The sequence below is a fragment of the Cuculus canorus genome, chromosome 1 (assembly GCF_017976375.1).
Source record: "Cuculus canorus isolate bCucCan1 chromosome 1, bCucCan1.pri, whole genome shotgun sequence".
Taxonomy (NCBI): Eukaryota; Metazoa; Chordata; class Aves; order Cuculiformes; family Cuculidae; genus Cuculus; species Cuculus canorus.
In genome coordinates this window covers 177,194,943-177,215,462 of record NC_071401.1, presented here as the reverse complement: position 1 = coordinate 177,215,462, position 20,520 = coordinate 177,194,943, and the positions used below count along the sequence as shown (strand labels likewise).

The following is a 20,520-nucleotide window of genomic DNA, read 5'->3' as shown; positions in this document are numbered from 1 at the left end:
GCGTCATGTTGCTATCAAGAAGGAGTGTTGGTGGAGGTGAGAGAGTGTTACATGAATCTGTAAATGTATGGAATGGTAAAAATACTCAAAAATGCAGAAAAGATTGTGATGAAAAAGAGCAAGGGATTGGAAATTATGGATTAAATCATGGACATCAATTTCACTTGCTAAATCATCACAACCACTTAAAGGATGTGGTCCTCCTCGTGCCTTGTGGTCCCGCTTGTGTTTGTGAGCAGAAGCACCATCTTCTGCGTTGAAATGTATTTGCCCATTTACTGCATGAAACTGCTCAAGCCTTGCATTCCAAAGTCTCTTGATGGTTGCTGTTCAAGAGGCTTTTACATGTGCATAAACCCAAGAGCATTCAACAAAAGTGCCAGAATCATATTCATTCTAAACCATACCTGGAGAAGATAGTTACTGTTTTCTACCTTTACATAAAATAAAGCGCATACATCAGAACAATTCTTCCAGAAAATGAGAAATGAAAATTCAGTGGAGTCCTTTCTGAGATGGAGAAGAAAAATTTGCATCTCCTATTTGCTACTCAGTTTTACTTTCCAGGAGCTGTGGGCGTAAGAGCGGGAGGCTAACTTGTAGCGTGGGTTGGGACCAATCTTCCTGATGGCCTTTCCTGTTATCAGGGAACTTCTCTCTTGTTTTCTTCTTCTTCAAAGGCTACTTAGAGCAGAAGCTGTACTTCTGTTCTAAATAACATTGGGAAGTTAAAAAGCCTTTCTTGGCACAGACTTTAGATCTAAGCTGGGGAAACTACCATGGGTTGATTGAAATAAGGTTGCCAATATCTGCATGGATTGAAATAAAGTTGCCACTACCTCCATTCTCTGTTTTTCTTGGCTTATTCACCTTTGAATATATGTTAACTATTGCTGTTGATATGAAGCTGCTTTTTAGATAGGTATGCAAGGCTTTGAGACTGAGATGACAGTTTCTGACTCTTCTGCAGACTACAGTCACTTGTAGGGTAGGACATCTTAAGTTCTAGTTTTTGTTCTCATTACTATTTACATTGCCTAATAGCTCTGTTGCACAAAATAACACTGGCAGCTCCAGAACAGTTTTGGAGAAGAACATGAGGCTATGGTAGGCAGAGAAAGGAAATGATGCAGACTTTGCCAGTGAGTAGTAGATGTGTCATCAAGGTATTCCCTAGCTGGCATAATTTCATCTGTGCCCAGAGTTCAGATGTACAACAAAGTTTTGGTCATGGTTTTCCATCAATCAGCTGAGTCACTCAGTATGTTTTCTTTAGTTTAGGCCAAGGCCATTTTTAGATTATCATTGCAGAAGGCATATAGCAGTCTAAGACATGAGCAGTCCCCACGTGCTTGCTTTTGCCCCTCTTTCTTACCCAGCAGTGGTTAACGTCACAAAGCTGAGCTCAGAGAAGAGACTGTGTTCATCTCTTTAATGTCAGTGTCACGTGTTAATATTTAAGTCATAGTTGGCACTTTGAGGTTAAGCATGAAAACCTTCCACCGACACAGATTAGAGAGTTCTCAAAAGTTTTATTCTGCCTGTTCTAGGGCTTGATCACCTCCACCTTGGGGGGCTAACATCTCTATTGCTCTAGATAGATCTGAAAGTGTCTATTAGCTATACTTAAACAGTTCTAAGTGTGAATTTTGGGTTGGTTCTCTCAAATCTATGAGGAGTGTTCACTAAGATGTTGCTGGTGCATCATACATTTAGATTTGTGTCTAGGCAAAGCTTAAGTGCTTATGCAGAAACTAACACTGTGAAGAATTGATTTCAGACAGAGCTTCTATGCTGTTATAGTGTAAGAATAAAAAGAGCTAAAACGCCATGAGAATAATATAAAAGTAGGCGTATTTGTGATCCTCTGACCTCACAGATGCCAGATGTGCTGATTTTGGAAAACTTCAAAGAGAACTTCAATTTGGCTTATGTCGTTCTCATTCGTAGAAAATCAAGACTATAGATATATTTTGTGTGTCTGTGTATAAAATAAGTATTCATACATTTATATATGGGAATAGAACAGCTGTTTCTGCTTCTGCGTCATCTGCTTACTGAAGTGGTACACGTTCTTTCCATTACGCTGGTGCCGTAGCTTAGGTTAAAGAATAAAAGTATGCTATGGCCCTGGTAGATAATCACCCTATGGCTTTAGCTATTTTCAAGATTACCTGATGTATATATCAGACTGAATAATCATGTCGTTGATATCATTCCCTTTCTTGTTTTTCAATATAAAAATGTTATTTTTTCTTTCCCCACACATGGAATCATTTTCAGGTTTTAGTTCCAGATGTTTTCAGATGAGCTTTCCATGGTCTGAGCTCAGAATCAATATTAGCTGGAATTTTAAAGATAGGGTTTTTTTCCAAATCTAGTTGGGTCCCAAGTTTCTCTAGTATTTTTCTCCAAGAGACAGCATTTTCGCTTGTTTGGGATATTTTCTTCAGTTTTCTTTCTTTCTTAAGCATCATATTCTCAGCTTATTTTCCAGAAATAACCTTCTATTCCATGAAAAAGATGAGCTTTCAGGACCTTTGCTTTTTACAATTTTTACAAATTGTTGATTAAGCTGTAATTGATATTCTTGTAGTTGATAGTCTTTACTTCCTTCAACAAAGCATAGTGACTTGTCTCTGAGGGCTGGTAGTCATGCACTGGCTTCAGATATAAACTAGTTGATAAAGTTATTTCTGTTTCATGACTGTGGCTCACAGTCCTTTCAGTTGTGCCGATGCGTCTGGTTTTAGAATTGAATCACTGAATCACATTAATTGGGGGGAAGTAATTTTAAAAGGGATCATCACGGTGATGCAATTCACATCACAGCTATACAAATGGGTTTATCAGCACAACTGAGAAGGAGGCGGATTGCACTGGGAGGATGAGAATTAGCAGCTAGAGTAGAAAGCTTGTTGAGGGAAAATTGCTCAATTGTTAGAGGAGCTGAGCTATTTCCTTTGTTTTCTGTTGTTAGAACAGCCTTCCTGCTCCACCTTCACCCTCTTCCCCTGTTTTAGGCAAATTCTATTTTTTTTAAATCTTTTGTCACAGAGTAGTGAAAAAGTTCTTCACGTATTTAGTTTCCAGATTGTTGTGACAGGAAAGTTACTTCTGATTCCAGACACAGCAACAACAATGTCTCTCTTGATTCTCCTCCAAGTTGTCTTTTTTGAAAATTTTGAAGAAAAATGTGCTTGGGCTTAGCTAACATTTATATGCTAAGGGTCAGAGAATGTCATCTGGGTTAGGGTTTTGTGGCGTGCAAAAGAAACAGCAGAAAGCACTACTTGCTATTAATTGGAAGACCAACTAAAGCAGAGCGTTCGCTTCAGTTGTTTGTAGCTTTGGGTTCCTTGCCAGGCAGAAGATGGGGTGATGTGTCTGTGTTCTTTATTAGCGTCAGGGTTTCACTTGTACTGGTGTTGCACGGAATCCTCTGCGAAATGACACTTACCGGGTTCATTTACCTGTGGAAGATCATTCACACATCCTTGGTCTGACCACTTCAAAGGTGATAAAATAGGACAAATAGACATGCAGTTGAGGGGGAGGGAGTTCTGAACGATTTTCTCTGGGGAGAAAATGGCTTTCAGAGGTGTAGCAAGCACCCTGCAAGTACATGAAAGGCAGGAGTTACCCAAAGTGAAATACCACCTGTCTGTCATAGGGCTAATCAGGGACACCAATTCTTCCTGAGCTTTTTCCTTGGAAAGAGTCAGGAAAAAAAAAAAGGTAAACCAAATTTCCTCTGTTTGAAGTTCTCTTAGCAAGTGTTTCACTTGATGTGGAACATAACTCTGAGAGTCTGGGTTTTCTGCTGATATTTTACTACCAAAGAACTAAACATACAAAGTAGGACACTCCCGTCCCCTACCAAAAAATGCTATGTGCCCCCCCCCTTTCCAAACTTAATGTGATTTGTCTCGGTTTGTTTTGGGCTGAGCTCTTCTTTTTGACTTCTTGATCTGTATTGAAATTTAAAAAAAAAAAAATAAACCTTTCTTCCAAAAGGTTTCTTGTATTTGCCAGTCAGTGTTTGAAAAGTGGGTCTTGTTTTGAACTATTCCTGTAGAATACACTATACAAAAATTGAGAACTCTCTTTATTAACAGTATCATGTTAAATCGTTGTGTTTCTGGGAACAATTTAATTTGTATGCAGAATGTATTTTATTTTCTTTGTTTCTCTGACATGAATATGCTTGAGTTGCCCTTGGACTGATTCTCGTGAATAAAACTCGTGGTGTTTGGTTGTGGGATGGGGTTTTTTGCCATTTTCTTTCTTTTTTACTAGTGGGAAATTGCTCAATACAGTTGTAATATTTTGTGTCCACGACATAGATGGGAGGAAAGGGCCGCACAGAGCTTGTTTTTTTACAGAGATAACACAAGCACACTTTACTAAAAGAAAATAATATTTCCAAGAATATCAACATGTTGTTTTTTTTTTTTTCTCCTAAAATGTACAGAGATATGAAACCAACTTATCTTTATTCCAAAACCAGTGTATTTTCTAAACGGAAATTGGCCAGAGGTGTGAAAATGAGCTGCATCTGGCAGTTGGAAGACTTTGACAAGTTCCTTTTTGTGGATGTTTACATTAATAACCTTAACTGGCATTTGAAAAAAAACAACCCAACTAAACAACAAAATTTGAGAAGCCAGTTGACTTGCTTTGAAAACCTCCTCAGAGCATAGTCAGATGCTTGTTTGGAAAACAGTTGTAGTGATAATAAGAAGTTACTTCTCCTCGGCTTTAGTACATAACCGGCTTGTAAACTCTTCATTCCCTGCAGTGCAAGATCAGACAGGTTCATGTAAACCACTGCCAGGATTTCTCTTATCCTTAGTGGTTGAATCACCAATGCAGTCAAAGTAATTAAAGTCAAGGACTTCTATGAGAACCAGATATGCAACAAGCAAACGTAATTTGATGAAATTATTTAAACACAACTTGTATTTAAAGTATTAGGAAAGATTACAAACTCGGTTATTGTTGCTTTGTGTACAGTTTGAGATCACTAGAAGTGCCACAGTTAAATTAATTGTACATATATTTGCAATGAAAATCTGGTTTAGCATTTCTGCTTTGTCATTATTTATTAAATATTGCTGCAAGAAGACATCATATCTCTTTTTAAGGCACTTCTTCCAATAAGGATTATTTTTTCTAGCCGTATAGTTCTGGCCTAGTTACATTTGTATGAGCACAGGTCACAAGACGGAAAAAGGCAAATACGTTTTACAGTTGAATCCAATCTGTTAAATCCAATATTCTTTGTTTGGTTTGTATCTGCAGTAGCACCTGACTCAATGAGGGTTGTTGGTGTGCTAATGTAGTGTCTTGCTTTAATAATTTTCTAAAATGTGTTGCTTCTAGGTCTACAGACAAGACTGTGAAACCTTTGGCATGGTAGTGAAGATGCTCATTGATAAAGATCCATCATTAGAGAAGTCCATTCAGTTTGCCCTGAGACAGAATTTGCATGAAATAGGTGAGCGATGCATTGAAGAACTCAAACATTTCATTGCTCAGTATGATGCTGCCAATCAAGATTTATCAGAATCCTTCAAAGAGGGCTCATACTAAAGACAATAGTAATGCTTTTCAGTCCTCTGCGTTGTGTATGCCATAATACATAATGTGTTTTGGGGAGAAGGAGGAGATCTTGCTGGAGATTGGAAGGCTTGTACTCCTTCGTAGTAGCTCAGGTGGCCATATCTTGTTCCTCGTGGTCTCCACAATCGTGTTCTTCCCACCTGTACTTGTTGACGTGTATTCCTCTGAAAATATGTTCTTTTATAAAATGCTGTAAAGTGACAAACTAGCATTGAAACTTTTACACAGGTAGGAAAAAAAGTTAAGTTTGATGTATGTACATTTAATTTTGATGTTTATAATGTAACTTCAAACACTTTTTTTATTAAAATAACAAAATAACAAGAAGCAGCTCTTCGTTCTTTGACTTATGCAGAAGTATGTCTTGTTTTCACACATACTACAGGAAGAGAAGCCTTGCAAAATTGTTTGCAACTATTATTTAGATTATTTATTATAGTTTAATTTTAAACTTTTAGTGCATTCTGTAAAATCACATTAAGGGTTATCTCCAGTCTTTGACTGCCAGAGGACCCCTTAGCTACCTTATACAAGAAGTGCTGTATTTTTTGTTCTAATTGCAAGTTCTGCAAATGCCTTTTGAAATTTTGGTGTTTTCCATATCACAAGTTGTTAAGCAGTGTTATGTAGGATGAACTGTGGTTTTTGTTAATATTTGCACCTAAACATTTTCTTTGTTATGTTTTTGACTGTACCTTACAGCTGCTGAGCAGGGAAGGGTCCCTTGCCTACTCTTTCCCTCTTCCCTCTTAAGCCTTGTCACCACTTTTCATCCATCTGTTTTAACAATTTGGAGGCTGTGTGTAACCTCTACTTCTGACATCAAGAAGAAGAAGCAGGAATTTGAGGTGGTAAGGTGAGGCAGGGAAAGTGAGCAGGACCATTTCTTTAGTAACTCCAAGTTGCTTTGCGTTGGGTGTAGTATGAAGTTGAACCCTAAGACCCCAAATCCATCATCATTTCAAACCTAGGTGATTCTGGGTCATGTCTGGAGCCACTTCTGACCTGATGGAATGACTTGTAGTTGGGGAACAGTGGCTGAGGAGAGTCAAGAGTCTGCCAGTGCTACATGATTACTTTTCAGAGATGAAAAATAGTTAGGCCTCATTGTTGGTATCCTCACTATTGGATTGTGTACAGCTTTATATTTAATAAGGCGCTGATATATTTTAGGGAAGGGGTAGTTTGAATCACAATCACAGAGGTAAGTATAAGCAAGATTTTTTTTGTATACATTTGCATTTAGAAACCTGAAATTCTGTAAAAGGATTCATGACTAAAGCTCACCGTTTCCAAAGTCTACAGTGTTTTTAAATGAAAAAGTCAATGAATTCAGCTCCCAAGACAGCTTCTCAGATTTCATTAGAATGATGTGCAGAAATGTCATCAAAATAGCTACAATTTTGCATGTAAAAGGTACTGTATGTATCACAGCATCTTACGCATGCAAATCTTTATATGGTGTATTAAATATGTATTACATCAGACTCCTGGGATGCTTGATTAGTTTTAGTGTCAGTTGGGTGTGGTTTAGCAGTTGGCTTTTGAACTCTTTTTTTTTTTTCTAGGAGTTCACATTCCTGTCAGGAGATGACCTGCAGCTTACCTTACTGGTACCTGGGACTGTGTGGGCTGCACAGTGAGTGGGAATCAGCTCACGGATCCTACGGGATCCTAATCTGGGGAGGGCGAGAGGGAAAGAGAGGCAGCCTGTTGTGGCACAGTTGCTAGACCTGCCCTGCCCGTTCTGGCAACAACCTGGCTTACCGAGATCAGTCATGAAACCACAGGCAAAGTCTTCTCTGAGGCAGGAGCATAACTATAGTGCTTCACTAATTGCCTGCAGGACCAAGAGCCTTCAGGGTGTTACATCTATGTTTCTGCTTTGGGTTAGAAATGCTAATGAAAATAATAATGAAATCCTGTTTAATATAATTTTGATTTAAAATGTCCATTATTACTGTACAGTTTGTTATGACTCCTTTGTTAGAAGCCTGATTAAATTTACTATGATAAAATAATCTGATTTTTCAAGTGTTTTTCTGCATATTAAGGCATAAGCTTACAATGGTAGAATCATAGAACATCTTGAGTTGGAAAGGACCAATAAAGATCGTCGAGTCCATCTCCCTGCTCCTTGCGGGACTAGCTAAAAGTAAACCATAATCCATCATCCAGATGCTCCTCCATTTCTGACAGGCTGGGTGCTGTGACCGGAGCACTTTGCTGGGAATCTGTTCCAGTGACCGACCATCTAAAGGTAAAGAACCTTTCCTGATGTCGAATCTGAACTTCCCTCGTCACAGCTTCATTCCATTTCCTCATGTCCTGTCACTGGTCACCAGAGAGAGGAGATCAGCACCTCCCCCTCCATTGCTCCCCTTCAGAAACTTCTAGACTGCAACATGATTGTTCCTCAGCTTTGTTTCCTCCAAGCTGAACAAACCAAGTGACCTCAGCTTGTCCTCATAAGTCTTGCCCTTGAGGCCTTTCACCATGTTGTTTGCCCTCCTCTGGACACGCTCTAATAGTTTTATGTGCTTCTTACATTGAGATACCCAAAACTGCACACAGGGCTCGAGGTGGAGCTGCACGGGTGCACTGTAGACTGGGACAGTCGCCACCCTTGACTGTACGTGGTTGGCCCTTTTGGCTTCCAGGGCACACTGTTGACTCATGTTCAACTTGCCATCATCCCAAACTGTGGGGCTGCTCTCCAGCCTCTTGTCTCCCCAGTTTGTGCATGTAACCCTGTCCCAGGTGGGGAATCCAGCCCTTGCTCTTGTTAAATGTCATATGGTTGGTGACTGCCTGCCTCTCTAGTCTATCCAGATCTCTCTCCAAGTCCTCTCTGTCCTCGGAATCCACAGCTCCTCCTAGCTCAGTATCACCAGCAAACTTACCTAATGTACGTATGACTCCTGTGTCTATATAAATTACGAGAACATTAAAGAACACTGGCCCTAAAGTTGAGGCACCGGTGACTGGCTGCCAGCCTGATGTAACGCCACTTACTGTCACCCTTTGAGCCTGATCCATCAGCCAATATTCTTGAGTTTCTGTATATTAGCTAGTAGGTCAATAATAGCTAATAAGTTTCAAAAACTTGTTAGGCTGTCATTAGCTTAATCAGACTTCTTAAAAAATATGGATTAAATTTTACTTGTGAATTAAGAGCCTTTAGAATTCTTTTATGTGCTGTTTCTGTGAAAGGTTTAATACGTATTTATAAGTGATAGGTAACTGGTTTTCCATTTTAATACGTGTCATGTTGAATATTTACATTTAGCCTTCTGTGATGTATGCTTGCTGTTGATGTAAGTAAAATATTATACCAATTAATCTATTCATTTCAGTAGGAAACACAGGTTTTAGTCTTTCCTGTAGAAACGAACAAACTTTTGAGTTTATTCATCTTGGTGTAAAAAGTCATCCTTGCTTTTATGGACACCCTTGATGGGGCTCCTGGAAAGGGGTAGGAAGAGTATTGAGAGTATTGGTGGGAGGAATCTGATGCTATGCTGGAGGAATTAATCTGCTTTGTCACCTTAAGAGCTCCTGGAAAAGAAAACACTTTACTCCTAGAGCTCCTTAGTGTGCAGATACTCTTAAAAGAACAAAAAGGGAAGAGGAAGGAAAGGAGTGTGGAAATTCAGAGCTGCTTGCTGTGGCTGGAGTGGTTCTGAACAGATCTGTAACCTCGCTGGGTGAGTTGGTAGCTTTGAGTGGCAATGTAAGCAATTAGCATGAAAATCAGTGATAAAACCACTATGGATATATGGAAGGAGCTCATGCCATGTATCACAGAAGGGCTGGTTCCTTGCTACCCTGTTTTCTGTGCAGGGTTTCTTCTATTGATGATGACAATTCAGTGCCCTAATATTTCTCACTGTCACGAAGGATGTACTGATTTTGGCTGGGATAGAGTTAATTTTCTTTGTAGTAGTTAGTATGAAGTTGTGTCTTGGATTTGTGCTGGAAATAGTATTGATATGCAGAGATGTTTTCGTTATTGCTGAGCAGTGCTTACACCGCATCAAGCCCTTTTCTGCTTCTCACGCTGTCCCACCAGCGAGTAGGCTGGGGCTGCACGAGAGGTTGAGTGGGGACACAGCCGGATCCCAGCTGACCAAAGAGATTCCTGTGCGCTCACAGCCCAGAAGATCAACTGTATCCTGGGCTGCATCAAAAGAAGCGTGGCCAGCAGGGCGAGGGAGGTGATTCTGCCCCTCTGTTCCTCTCTTGTGAGACCTCATCTGGAGTATTGTGTCCAGTTCTGGACTCCTCAATGTAAGAAGGATATGGAACTGTTGGAACGGGTCCAGATGAGGGGTACAATGATGATCAGAGGGCTGGAGCACCTCCCATACGAGGACAAGCTGAGAGAGTTGGAGTTCAGCCTGGAGAAAAGAACGCTTCGAGACTTTGCAGTGACCTTCCAGTACCTGAAGGGGCTACAAGAAAGCTGGAGAAGGAACTTGTAGCAATAGGACCAGGGACAATAGGTATAAACTGGAGAGGGGCAGATTTAGACTGGACATGGGGAATTTCTTCACCATGAGAGTGGTGAGACACTGGCACAGGTTGCCCAGGGAAGCTGTGGCTGCCCCATCCCTGGAGCTGTTCAAGGCCAGGTTGGATGGGGCCTGGAGCAGCCTGGTCTGGGGGGAGGTGTCCCTGCCCATGGCAGGGGGATTGGAATTGGATAATCTTTAAGGTCCCTTCCAACCTAAGCTATTCTATGATTCTACAGTATTCCAGACCATATGATGTCACGCTCAGCAATGACATTGGGGCGAGGGGCAAAGTTTTCTGGGGCTGCTGTTGCTCAGGGGCTGGCTGAGTATCAGTTGGCTGATGCTGAGCAACTGGGGATTTGGTATCACTTGGGGTTGGTTTGTTTGTTTTTAACCTATTTAATGGTCTTTATCTCAACCCAAGAGTTTTCTCACTCCTGTCCTTCCAGTTCTCTCCCCCTATCCCACCAGAAGGATGATAGAGGAAGGGGTGTGACTGAGTGGCTGTGTGACGCTTAGGTGCCCACCATATATAAGCTCCACTTGAAACATAAATACTTCTAATAACACAAACCACAATTTACAGCTTCAGTGACTGTCAGAGTCTTGTGCTAGTAGCAGACGCCCCATCCCATACCACTCTCTTTATATTTAAGGTGGAAGGATCGATTAAAAATTATTATTTTTAAAAAATTATTATTATTTCTCTTAAGAAGTAGTCAAAAATAATGAAGTATAAATCTTTTATGTCAAGCTAAAAAAAACCTAAAGAGTTGTACAGCTATCTTTAAACCTAGCATTTGATTTGTAATGCGGATGAAAATAGGAGTTATCCCCTCTTTCATGAAGTGTACAGGAAAAGTGTACAGTTACAAGTACCTTTTACTGTTCCCTTGACATGAATGTCTCCTAGCAATCCATTCCTCAGCAAGACAAAGCTTTCTAAATGTTTTGTAATGCTCTTAATTACTTGCGGTCTTGCAGCGCAGCGTAGGTAAAGAGGTGTCTGTGCCTCAGAGTAGCAGTCTGAACTAGTTCTGAACAAGCTCCTTAACCACTGGAAGGCAACGACACTGGCTCACGGCTGCCCTGGGCATCCTGCTGGTCAAGCTGGACGTTCCTTGGCCAAGTCTGGTCCAGAGGGAAATAGGCAGGTCCTGAGCTCCTGCCTCCAGCTGGAAGAACTGCTGCTGTTTAAGAGGGAGAGCACTGCTGTGTACAGGAGGGTTATTACCCCCTTGCACAGGCAAACACAGCTCTAATTTTTTTCCTGAGTAAACCTGTGAAGAAAGGTCGCCATTGACTGCTGAAGCTTCCAACTGAACAATAACAGTATAAAAACTGGTGGTGGGAAAGGGGAATTGTCATTATTTACATCACTTACTTTGAATGTAATCACCCAGAGCCCTCGCAGGAGCAGAGTTCACAGAGCCTCAGCAATGCCACCTTTAGCCATGTTATGCTTGGGGTTTCATAGAAGGATATGTGGAAAGAGATACATCTGTCAACTCATTTATTTTGAGGTTTAGAGGGATGTAGCGGGAGAGTTAACTCTGAAGACACTTTGTAAAGGATGCACTGGGCAACAGTGCGTTGTTTTTTTTTAAAAAAAAAAGCAGCTAACTTAACTTAAGGAGAACTTTTATCATCTGATATTCCACTAATGCATTGCACTTTTGGGAGAGTACACATACTGTATCTCAGAATGTGGAGCAAGATCAGAAGAATGTCTGATGGAGACATTTTGCCATGAGACAGTTACTTGCTCCAAAAAGGGCGCAGCAGTAGCAAGCAGACAGAGCATTTAATTTCTGAGGATCCTGGTTCCCCACACTTGGAAATGCGGAAAAGAATGGAAGGTCCCAATCATTATTTGAGCATCCCAGGGAACGCATTAACAAGTCAGCTTGTCTTCTCAAGGCCTTTAAGTCTTGGCAGTCTGGTGGTTGTAATATACTTAAGCGCAACAGGCATTTGGCTGCTAGGAAAGCAAACACTGCTTAAGCCACCGCGGCAGCCTGCCAGCTGGAAGCATCCCACGAGACGCCCATTGGCCCATACGATGTAGCATGATATTACTTTGATCAGCTTTCATGTACACAAGACTTGTTTGTACTAGAAAAGTGACTTACTTATATGATGAATACCACCTCTGGGAGCAAAGGATCTTTTGCTTATTTTACTCTGAAAAATACAAGTAACTGCTAGTTTGGTTTAGCCTCAGCAATAGCTTCATTTTCTTTGTTGTAAGCCAATAGCCATGTGTCCATTCCTCCCTTATGTCTAGCTGCTTTTACTTCAAAACTTCTATATCCTCAAGAAGGGGCTTAGTTCCATTTGCCAGGCTTTTTTTTTTGGGGGGGGTGTGGGGGGGTGGTATGAAGCATCTGTTATTTCATTAATGACCTTTCTTCGGGTGGTGAAAAAGGAAATGGCTTTAGTATTTACTGGCTTAATTGGTGGGTGCCACTATTCAAGTAACAATTTTCTGCCCTTTATTTAAAACATTGGAAGAAGGTTATTACAACTTAACTTCTCTCCTGCTGCACATGAGTTCAAGGCAACATTTGACATTACCTCCTACTACACAGCTTTTTGTCACCTTGCCTTCTACAATGACCCAGCATCTCTCTTCCTTTATGTAGGCCAACTTCTGAAACTATTTTTGGCAAGGGAGAGGAACAATAATAACAAAAATAAATCCACAGGAGTTGCATATTTGTTGTACTGATATATTCCAGGCTTGTGTGGTTTTTACATTTATATAGTTTACATTTTGCTTGACCCATAAATAACACTTGCAAGATTAAGAGGGCCATAGTTTAGAGAGTATTTACATAGCCCCACCATGCATACAGAGCTTTTAATACGTAGGAGATAAAATTAAGCTGGTTTGCACTAAACATTTTTCAATATTTTTCAACATAACCCCCCTAAAATACAAGCAGTATTTCATCCATAATGCTGCTGTTAAACCCCTAACAAATCTAATTTGATATTGTAACAACTTCCTCAAATTCAGGGATATAAAAATATTCAGCTTTTAAAATTTTAACTGTACAATATGTACATTAGTATTTGCACTGTTAAATTATGAATACATTTAAGCCTATGAAATACTACATTATAAATATCAATGTTTTTTGATTTAGAATTGCAGTGAATACATTTTAAAACCTGGATAATGCATTTGAAAAGAAAGAACAATTCTGGAGCCTAATCCTTTGAGCCCTTATGAAAGTATTTGTTACGTAAGTATTCATTGACTTAAATGGAGTTACATGCCTGAGCAAAGGATTCCAGCAGCTGTACCTCTCGCTTTCACTGCTGGGGGTAGGGGGCACGGCATCAAAAATGTCACCACTCATTGGCAGCCAAGTCCAATTCCAGCAGCTGAATTAATATCTTCCTTTAAACAGGCACAAAAATACACTCTTACAGAAGGATGGAATTCTTAAAAAAAAACGTGGAGGGAAAAACATTTAGGATATATCAAGGCCTCAAGCATTTCAGTTTGGATTTTTGCCTCCTTAAGAGTGGACTCTTTGGAAAAGGAGCATTTTCCCAAATTTAAAAAAAAAAAAAAAAAAATCTTGGTTTTTTAGAGAAACTTGAAAAAGGAAGAGTGAGTTTTATAAATAAAGAAAGGGCACAGTATAAAGCCTTCTTTTTCTGGGCGGTAAGAGGAGGAAGTCAAAGATCACCCTGTGTAGGTATAGCTACAGCACAGGACCGAAGATTTTACTTCTTGATCTTTGTTGAATTTCCTCTTCAGATATTTCAACATAAGTGAATAGAGAGCATAAAATAAAATGTCTACAAAAAGTCTGTATCAAGAACTGCAATAACTGTATTTTGACAGCTGAAACCTGATATGTAAATCTAGCAACATCTGAGGAGATCGTCGTTTGGCATGGCGACATTTCTGAAAGTTACTTGTACAATGTAAACTCTGGCAGGATTATCATTTACACTGGCAAAGCATTAAGAACCATAGCAACTTGCCTAAGTACAATTATTAATATAAAAAGATGTGGTTCAAATTGTAGCTACAGGGTTGACTGGTCTTCCCCACTGTTAAAACAAATTAAGAAATGATGCAATTTTTTCCTTTGTGTCCCCTCTTCTTCTTTGATTTGGTCGTCCTTTGTCCAAACTGAGAACTAGATAACGCAGTAGTTGGACCAGAAAGGTCATCTGTGTAGTACGGATATCTCAGTGATCGTGGCTGTGGAATTGGCTGTCCTAGGAAATATCCTTCCTCTTCAGAATCAGACGATGAAGATGAAGTTGAACACCAGGAGTCATCTTCCTCACCATACAATCCAAAAAATTTATCAACCACCTGATTCCTCAGTGCATAATCAGACCTAGTATGGGCGTATTGTCCATACAGCTCTGCATTTTGAATATATGACCGGATATCACGTGAGCTTCTATTCTGAATAAATTTTTCATGATCCTGAGGAGAGTAATAACGAAATCTCTCTCTGGGAGAGCATCTTCTTTCTGCAGCCAAGTTAAGTGCGTTATCTGAACGAGACTTCCTGCTTCTTCTACGATGATGAGAAGGCCGGTTTCCACGCTCTTCAAAATGGTAAACACGCCTACGAGTCCTTTCACTCATCGGAGGCTGACGTATTTCAACATTCTCGTAACTTCCATTATCAATAACATCATCTGAAAACTTCACTTGCTGTGGTCTAGACTGGGATTTAGATCTTCTCAGTACAGGCATATGCACTGGCTTTTCCTCTGGCGAGACCTTTGCCTGACACAACTCTGAGCTCAGACTCTTCAAGGACTCCGTGCTCCGGTGGAGCATCGAAGAATTCAGAGTTCCCATGTTGCTCATTTTCTCACAGTCCTCTATCTCCAGTTCTTGGAAAGTTTGCAAAGAATAGAGAGATGGCCGTGGCTTGCCTTCTCCATCCATTGAAGCCCCTGTGGTGCAAGTGAAGAAAGGAGGAAAAGGAAAATGAGAGTACTATCAAAGAGATAAGTATTTTAACAAAATATTACACAGTTATTTTCAGTAAACCAGACCTTATTAGTGGGTTTATTACCAAAAGAACTAGCTTCATAGAAGAATAAGTTTTGGTTTTACTTAAAACATTTAAGTATTAGCTCTTATTACCAAAGAATTCACTAATATTAGGACATCAAGAATGGGAAGAAGTTTAATGAGTTTAAAATATTTAAACAGCTGTAACATGCGTACAAGCTAAGCCTCTAAGAAGAAAGAATGACTTAAAATTATTCTACAGTCCATGCTTAACGTTTTTAAGGCTAAAATATTTCATGTTTCTATTGTCACCAAATTCAATATCCCAGCTGTTGCTACAGGAAAGCCAGGCTTACCGCCTCGCAAAGGATCCATACCCTCCAAAAATCATTAGCGGTAAGCTAGACTAGTTTAATCCAGGTTTGCATCCAATCATCCTTCATTCCCACAACAGCAGCATCATCTGCCCTCCAGATCTGGAACCTCCAGTTCCTCCTCCTGTCATGCCCCCTGAACCAAGATTCCCTTGTCAGTTCCTTCGTTACTGCTTATGTGGTCAGGCCTGAGCTACACAAGTAGCTACAATAATTCAGGTTACACAAGGGAAGGAACGGAGAAGAGGACAGGACAACTTTTAAAATGGGTCTCTCATATCTTACTCTCAGGTTTGGGGTTTTTTGAAATAGGAAAGGAAGATTCACACACACACTTGCACACTCTTACACAGGCATTTGCATATCTGACTTTTATCCCTTTGGCTAATTTCAATCACACTTGACAAGGAGGTTCACAAAAGTAGATTATTGGTTTCTCTTTAGTCAGTGGAGAAAAGAGAATCTCATAAAACTCATTCCCTAAGGCTAAGAAGGTCCCTTTAGATTTTCTACATATTTTTACAAGCAAATCAGGAAATTACCTACAGTGTTTTGCAGATTGTCTTTACTATTATCCTAGTATATACTGCAACTTCTTGTACTTAAGGTATGGAAAAAATAAATCTTCATTTGCTTAAAGCAGTGGTTTGCATACAATAAACGTGCAGTTCAAGACCATTCTTACTGTTTAACATTATGGATTTTTTTGTTATAAGCAAATGAAAGAGGAAAGGAAAGGACAAGGATTTGAACAGAATTTAAGTTGCAGAAAAGTATCTTGTGCAATAAAATGTGCTTTGTAAAAGCTACTGCCTACTTTACGTGCATCTCTTGCTATTAAAGCTTTTCAAAAATTACAGATATGAACAGTTCAAAATACTCCAATGTGCACTGCTTTCGTTGGCCTCTCCAAACCCAGTCATTTTTCCCCCTCATTACCTGTTATATTAGACAAAGCCAAAGAATCCATCGAGTCTCGAACACTTTGTTCTTGCTGTTTCAGGTCAGACAAACATTCAAGCGAACCTCCATACCATGGTGTTTGGTCATGTTTGTATCCCGATGCCCCGTGTTCCATGTCTAGCTCCTGTATCTTCCTGCTGCTGGCAGGGCCTGGGTGGCTGCCATAGGCAGAGTCACCTAAGCCATCCTGTGACTGGGCCCAATACATGTCTGATTGATACTTCTTACTTGCTAGGCTTGGATTATTTTTTTTCAAGTCCAACTTGCTCTTGACCATGCTATCAGAAATCCAGTGTTCGCTTGATCTAATGTCTACTTCAGCTGGCTGCTGGAAGAGGCTTTTATCACCAAACTTCAGAAGAAGCTGAGTCATGTAGTCTTCATGTTCAGCCCATTCTTCAGGGTCTTCAGGCATTTCTTGCTCTACTCTTCCTTTCCAGAAATCTTCATTAACAAAGTTTGCCTCTTCCCTTGAAAGACTTAAATCATCCAGCTTACGAGAAAGAGTATCATCAGCATTGTCTGAAAGGCCAGAAAATTTGTAATTGAGGGCTGGTGACAGGAGGAGAGACTGGCGACACTGGTCGGCCGACCTGCTGCTTTTTCCCATGCGTATGCTCCTCCTGGAATCTCTGGATCGAGCAGACTGAAATGCAGAATCGGAAGAGTCGGAAGCATGAACATCCTCTCCCAAGCTGCAGGTTTTTGAACAGTAAATCTGCCCTTGTTTGGGAAGGAAAGGGCAGCCAAGCAAAGAGGTCTTGCACTGAGCACAAGAAAAGCAAGTCTCTGTGGCGTGCCAGTGCTGTCCATCATAGGTCATCTGAGCGTGGTCAACACCTAGAATGGGAGAAAAAAAAGCAATGCTTTGGGTTTCTCCAAAGGAAAAAAAGAAGTCACTTGCACAATCCACACTTACGGAATATGAAATTATTTCATAACTTTTCTTTCTCTTAATTTGTAAGTTTAATGCTGAAAAACTTACTTACCAATGTGTTCCCCACAGGTCTCACAGTATTCTGCATACAGAGATTCAAAACAGTTACAGCAGAACGGTCGCCCATCCTTCATGATGTATCTCTGTCCACCCAGGATTGTTTCACACTCGAGGCAACAGAAGTGCTTCATGTGCCAGTGGCGACCCTCAGCTTCTGTACACTCATCAGCAAAAATTATCTTTTCAAAGACAAAAAGTAAACTTTTAGTTGAAACAGCCAAAACCTCACCTTGGGACTCACAGCAAGCAAAATATCCTATTTGTACAGTTCACACACTACATTTATTTTTTATTATTTAGCTGCCTCTTGAATACAAAGATAGAGACAACAATCTCTCAAAGTTGTGGCATTCTAATATTTCCTTAAACAGGAAAGAACTAAGAAAATCTGTACTTCTTAAAGCAATTAAATGAGAACATAGGAACTTCACACAATTAAAGGAGCTGCTATCAGGGTATTTGGAATATTTGTACAGAGTCTTTTTCTAATTCAATCCAAAAGTTTCAATTCTAAATACAAACAGGTAAGTGGCTTTCTAAATATCATCATGTTGCTTGTAATATTGCCAGTTTGACAAGAAATTTAACACCCTCTCTGCTTTCAAACACATCTATGTGCCAGAGTCGTTACGACTTAAGTGAATGCTTATGAAGTTCGCACTTGCCCAAGTAATTGATGCAGTTTGTTCACTGAACAACTGCAGCTGTGTAGATTGGCTGTAAAATGTGAATTATTTACCTCATCACAGGCTGAACAGCGAGGTTTGAGAAGTTCAGCATGGTGTCTGCCACAGTGAATTTTTCCATCTTGGTAGAAGTAGATCAGGTCAACGAGCAGCTCGTTACACGTGAAGCACACAAAACATGAGGGATGCCAGCACACACCAGGCCCAGCTCGTGAGGCAAAAACTGCAACTTCACCACCATTGACTTTTGTGCCACACTAGGAACAAAACCAAAAAGTAAATGCACTTCCCATCCCAAACTACCAGCTTCTGGCTTTGAAACTAAGTCATAACACTAAACCCAGTATGCACGGTTTATTCCAAAATTCTGACAAGATGGGGAAAAAATATTCTCCATTTTGGTCTAGACACATTCTGTGCATTAAAAGAACTTTTTAAAATACAAGTTCATTTTCCACATAATAACATTTTTAAGCATATGGCTGGTTTTCATGTGTCATGACTTGAATATGAGTCAGCTACAGGGTTTTTTGAGTAGAAAATATATAAAGTATTCAATTCATTCTTAGTATAAAAGGTCATGTTTTGCTTAAGCAAGCACTATTATTTTCTATTTAAATGAAGTTTGAAAAATATTCTTTTTTTGTGTGTCCAGACAGACAGAAATAAGCTTATATGTAATATTGAGATACCATAGTTTTACATTACTCAGCCTGCTGACTGGCTTGTGGCACCAGCAGTAGTACCTGTTCACAAACTGCATGCATCACTGCCCTTGAGAGCAGTTTAATTGTGCCTCGGCCCAGTGCCTCCTTTTTCCGTTGAGAACTGAACATCTGCAGCTCCTTCTTTTCTTCTTCACTTAAAGACTGGCAGTATCTCACCTTCCATTGAAAACAGAGGAGAACTTATTTTAGATATTGAGCTTTTAAAGTAACAGATTTATAATTAAGTGCATATATGCAAGAAATACATCAGGCACGCTGACAATCCTCATTACACTTTTCCAATTTGTCTTCGCTACCATCTTAATATTGAGCTAATATGGCATCATACAAAGTAATATTTAATACATAATACAGAGACAGATGTTGCATTACCAACGATAAAAACCAATGATACTAAACTATGTTGTCTAGGCAAGAAATTCTTTAATTTTAAAAAGCCAACCCAAAACCTGCTGCTGTCCTAAAATAATGGCATGAACCTAAATCAGCCATAACATTGTCCTCTAGATTTATGGTTAAGTGCCCACAACTAAGTCTTGCAGTATACACAAGATCTTAAGTATTGACACCCCCGCCTCTTTTCCTTACAAAGGGCTTGTTTGTTATTTCCACTTCTACTCCAAATTACACTGCATATCTGAGATGCAAACCTTTTACTATCACAAAGCATCTTTTTTGTGTGCTACAACGCAATTCCAGGAATTTGTAGGTTCCTAGTAATTGGTGGGTGGCTGCAAACACTATAAAACCAACTTGTGTTAAGTTTATTGCAGTGACACCAGCCTCCCTAACAAGCAAAGGCAGTGTCCTTCCAGACAGCTCTTATCTGCACACAAGCCAACCGGACTTCTAAACAATGGACTCAGTGTACACACCATGCTGCTTTATAGGTCAGATGCCACTACAGGCCACAGTTTAGGCTTGTAATAAATACACAGGTAGGTAATTTTCCACGTAAAAGCTGCCAGGGGGAGACCTAAGCCTTGACGATGCATCCTGAATTCTGTATTTACCTCATTATCGTGGGGTGGAAGCTGATAAAGAAGTTGTTTAATTCGGTGTTTCTCTCCAGGGCTGTTAACGTAGGGGACCTTCTCCTCTGGCAAGCAGGCGAAATACAGCTGGACCTGACCAGAAGGAATACAGAGTTCAGACTGAGGGACACACATCACACTCAAGCACCGCAAGCATCCTTCAACTACTGTTTTATCTCAGGTCTCGTTTACGAAGGAAGAGTGTTACGCTACATTAGACCTGTGACAGGGTTTGTGCCGAAAATACGAGACCCAGATGAACCAGCTTAGCAAACCTGAATTGTCTCTCATAAAACTAGCACCCAGCTGCTGAATTGCTTTTCTGGAATGCAATTTGCAGTGACAATTAGGGGGGTATCATAAATTATGCACATTTAATGTTCTCATTATTCCCACCCCCTTCAGGGCTGGTCAACAACCTCATGGAAATTCCAAGTTTCCCTCTGCAATTTACCACACAAGGCACGAAGCTTTCCAGAAAACAGCCACTATATAAACAAATTTAATTTGCTCTCTGCATTTTACACATTGTTGAGACAAAAGCTGTTTTGTAGTCTCCTGCTGATCAGGTTCACCCAAAGCATCAGCTTT

At 40.1% G+C, this 20,520-nt stretch overlaps 2 protein-coding genes across 13 annotated transcripts in view; one reads left to right on the top strand and one right to left on the bottom strand.

The window, feature by feature from the left end:
• Positions 1-9,967, top strand: part of PPHLN1 (periphilin 1) — a 75,091-nt gene extending 65,124 nt beyond the window's left edge. For 4 of the 10 annotated variants that reach the window (XM_054054825.1, XM_054054819.1, XM_054054833.1 and 1 more), the window contains exon 11: positions 5,386-8,097. In XM_054054825.1, the coding sequence (XP_053910800.1) occupies positions 5,386-5,595 (210 nt within the window). In that variant the 3' untranslated portion in view covers positions 5,596-8,097. Of the gene's footprint in view, positions 1-5,385 lie in introns of all 10 variants that reach the window. The other 6 variants (XM_054054863.1, XM_054054857.1, XM_054054851.1 and 3 more) reach the window with 6 other exon arrangements.
• A 3,632-nt stretch (positions 9,968-13,599) lies between these two features.
• Positions 13,600-20,520, bottom strand: part of PRICKLE1 (prickle planar cell polarity protein 1) — a 63,674-nt gene continuing 56,753 nt past the window's right edge. For all 3 annotated transcript variants that reach the window (XM_054051632.1, XM_054051651.1, XM_054051642.1), the window contains exons 3-8: positions 19,909-20,022; positions 18,914-19,051; positions 18,221-18,424; positions 17,474-17,660; positions 16,461-17,324; positions 13,600-15,086 (exon numbers count right to left, since the gene is read on the bottom strand). In XM_054051632.1, the coding sequence (XP_053907607.1) occupies positions 14,230-15,086; positions 16,461-17,324; positions 17,474-17,660; positions 18,221-18,424; positions 18,914-19,051; positions 19,909-20,022 (2,364 nt within the window). In that variant the 3' untranslated portion in view covers positions 13,600-14,229. The remainder of the gene's footprint in view (positions 15,087-16,460; positions 17,325-17,473; positions 17,661-18,220; positions 18,425-18,913; positions 19,052-19,908; positions 20,023-20,520) is intronic.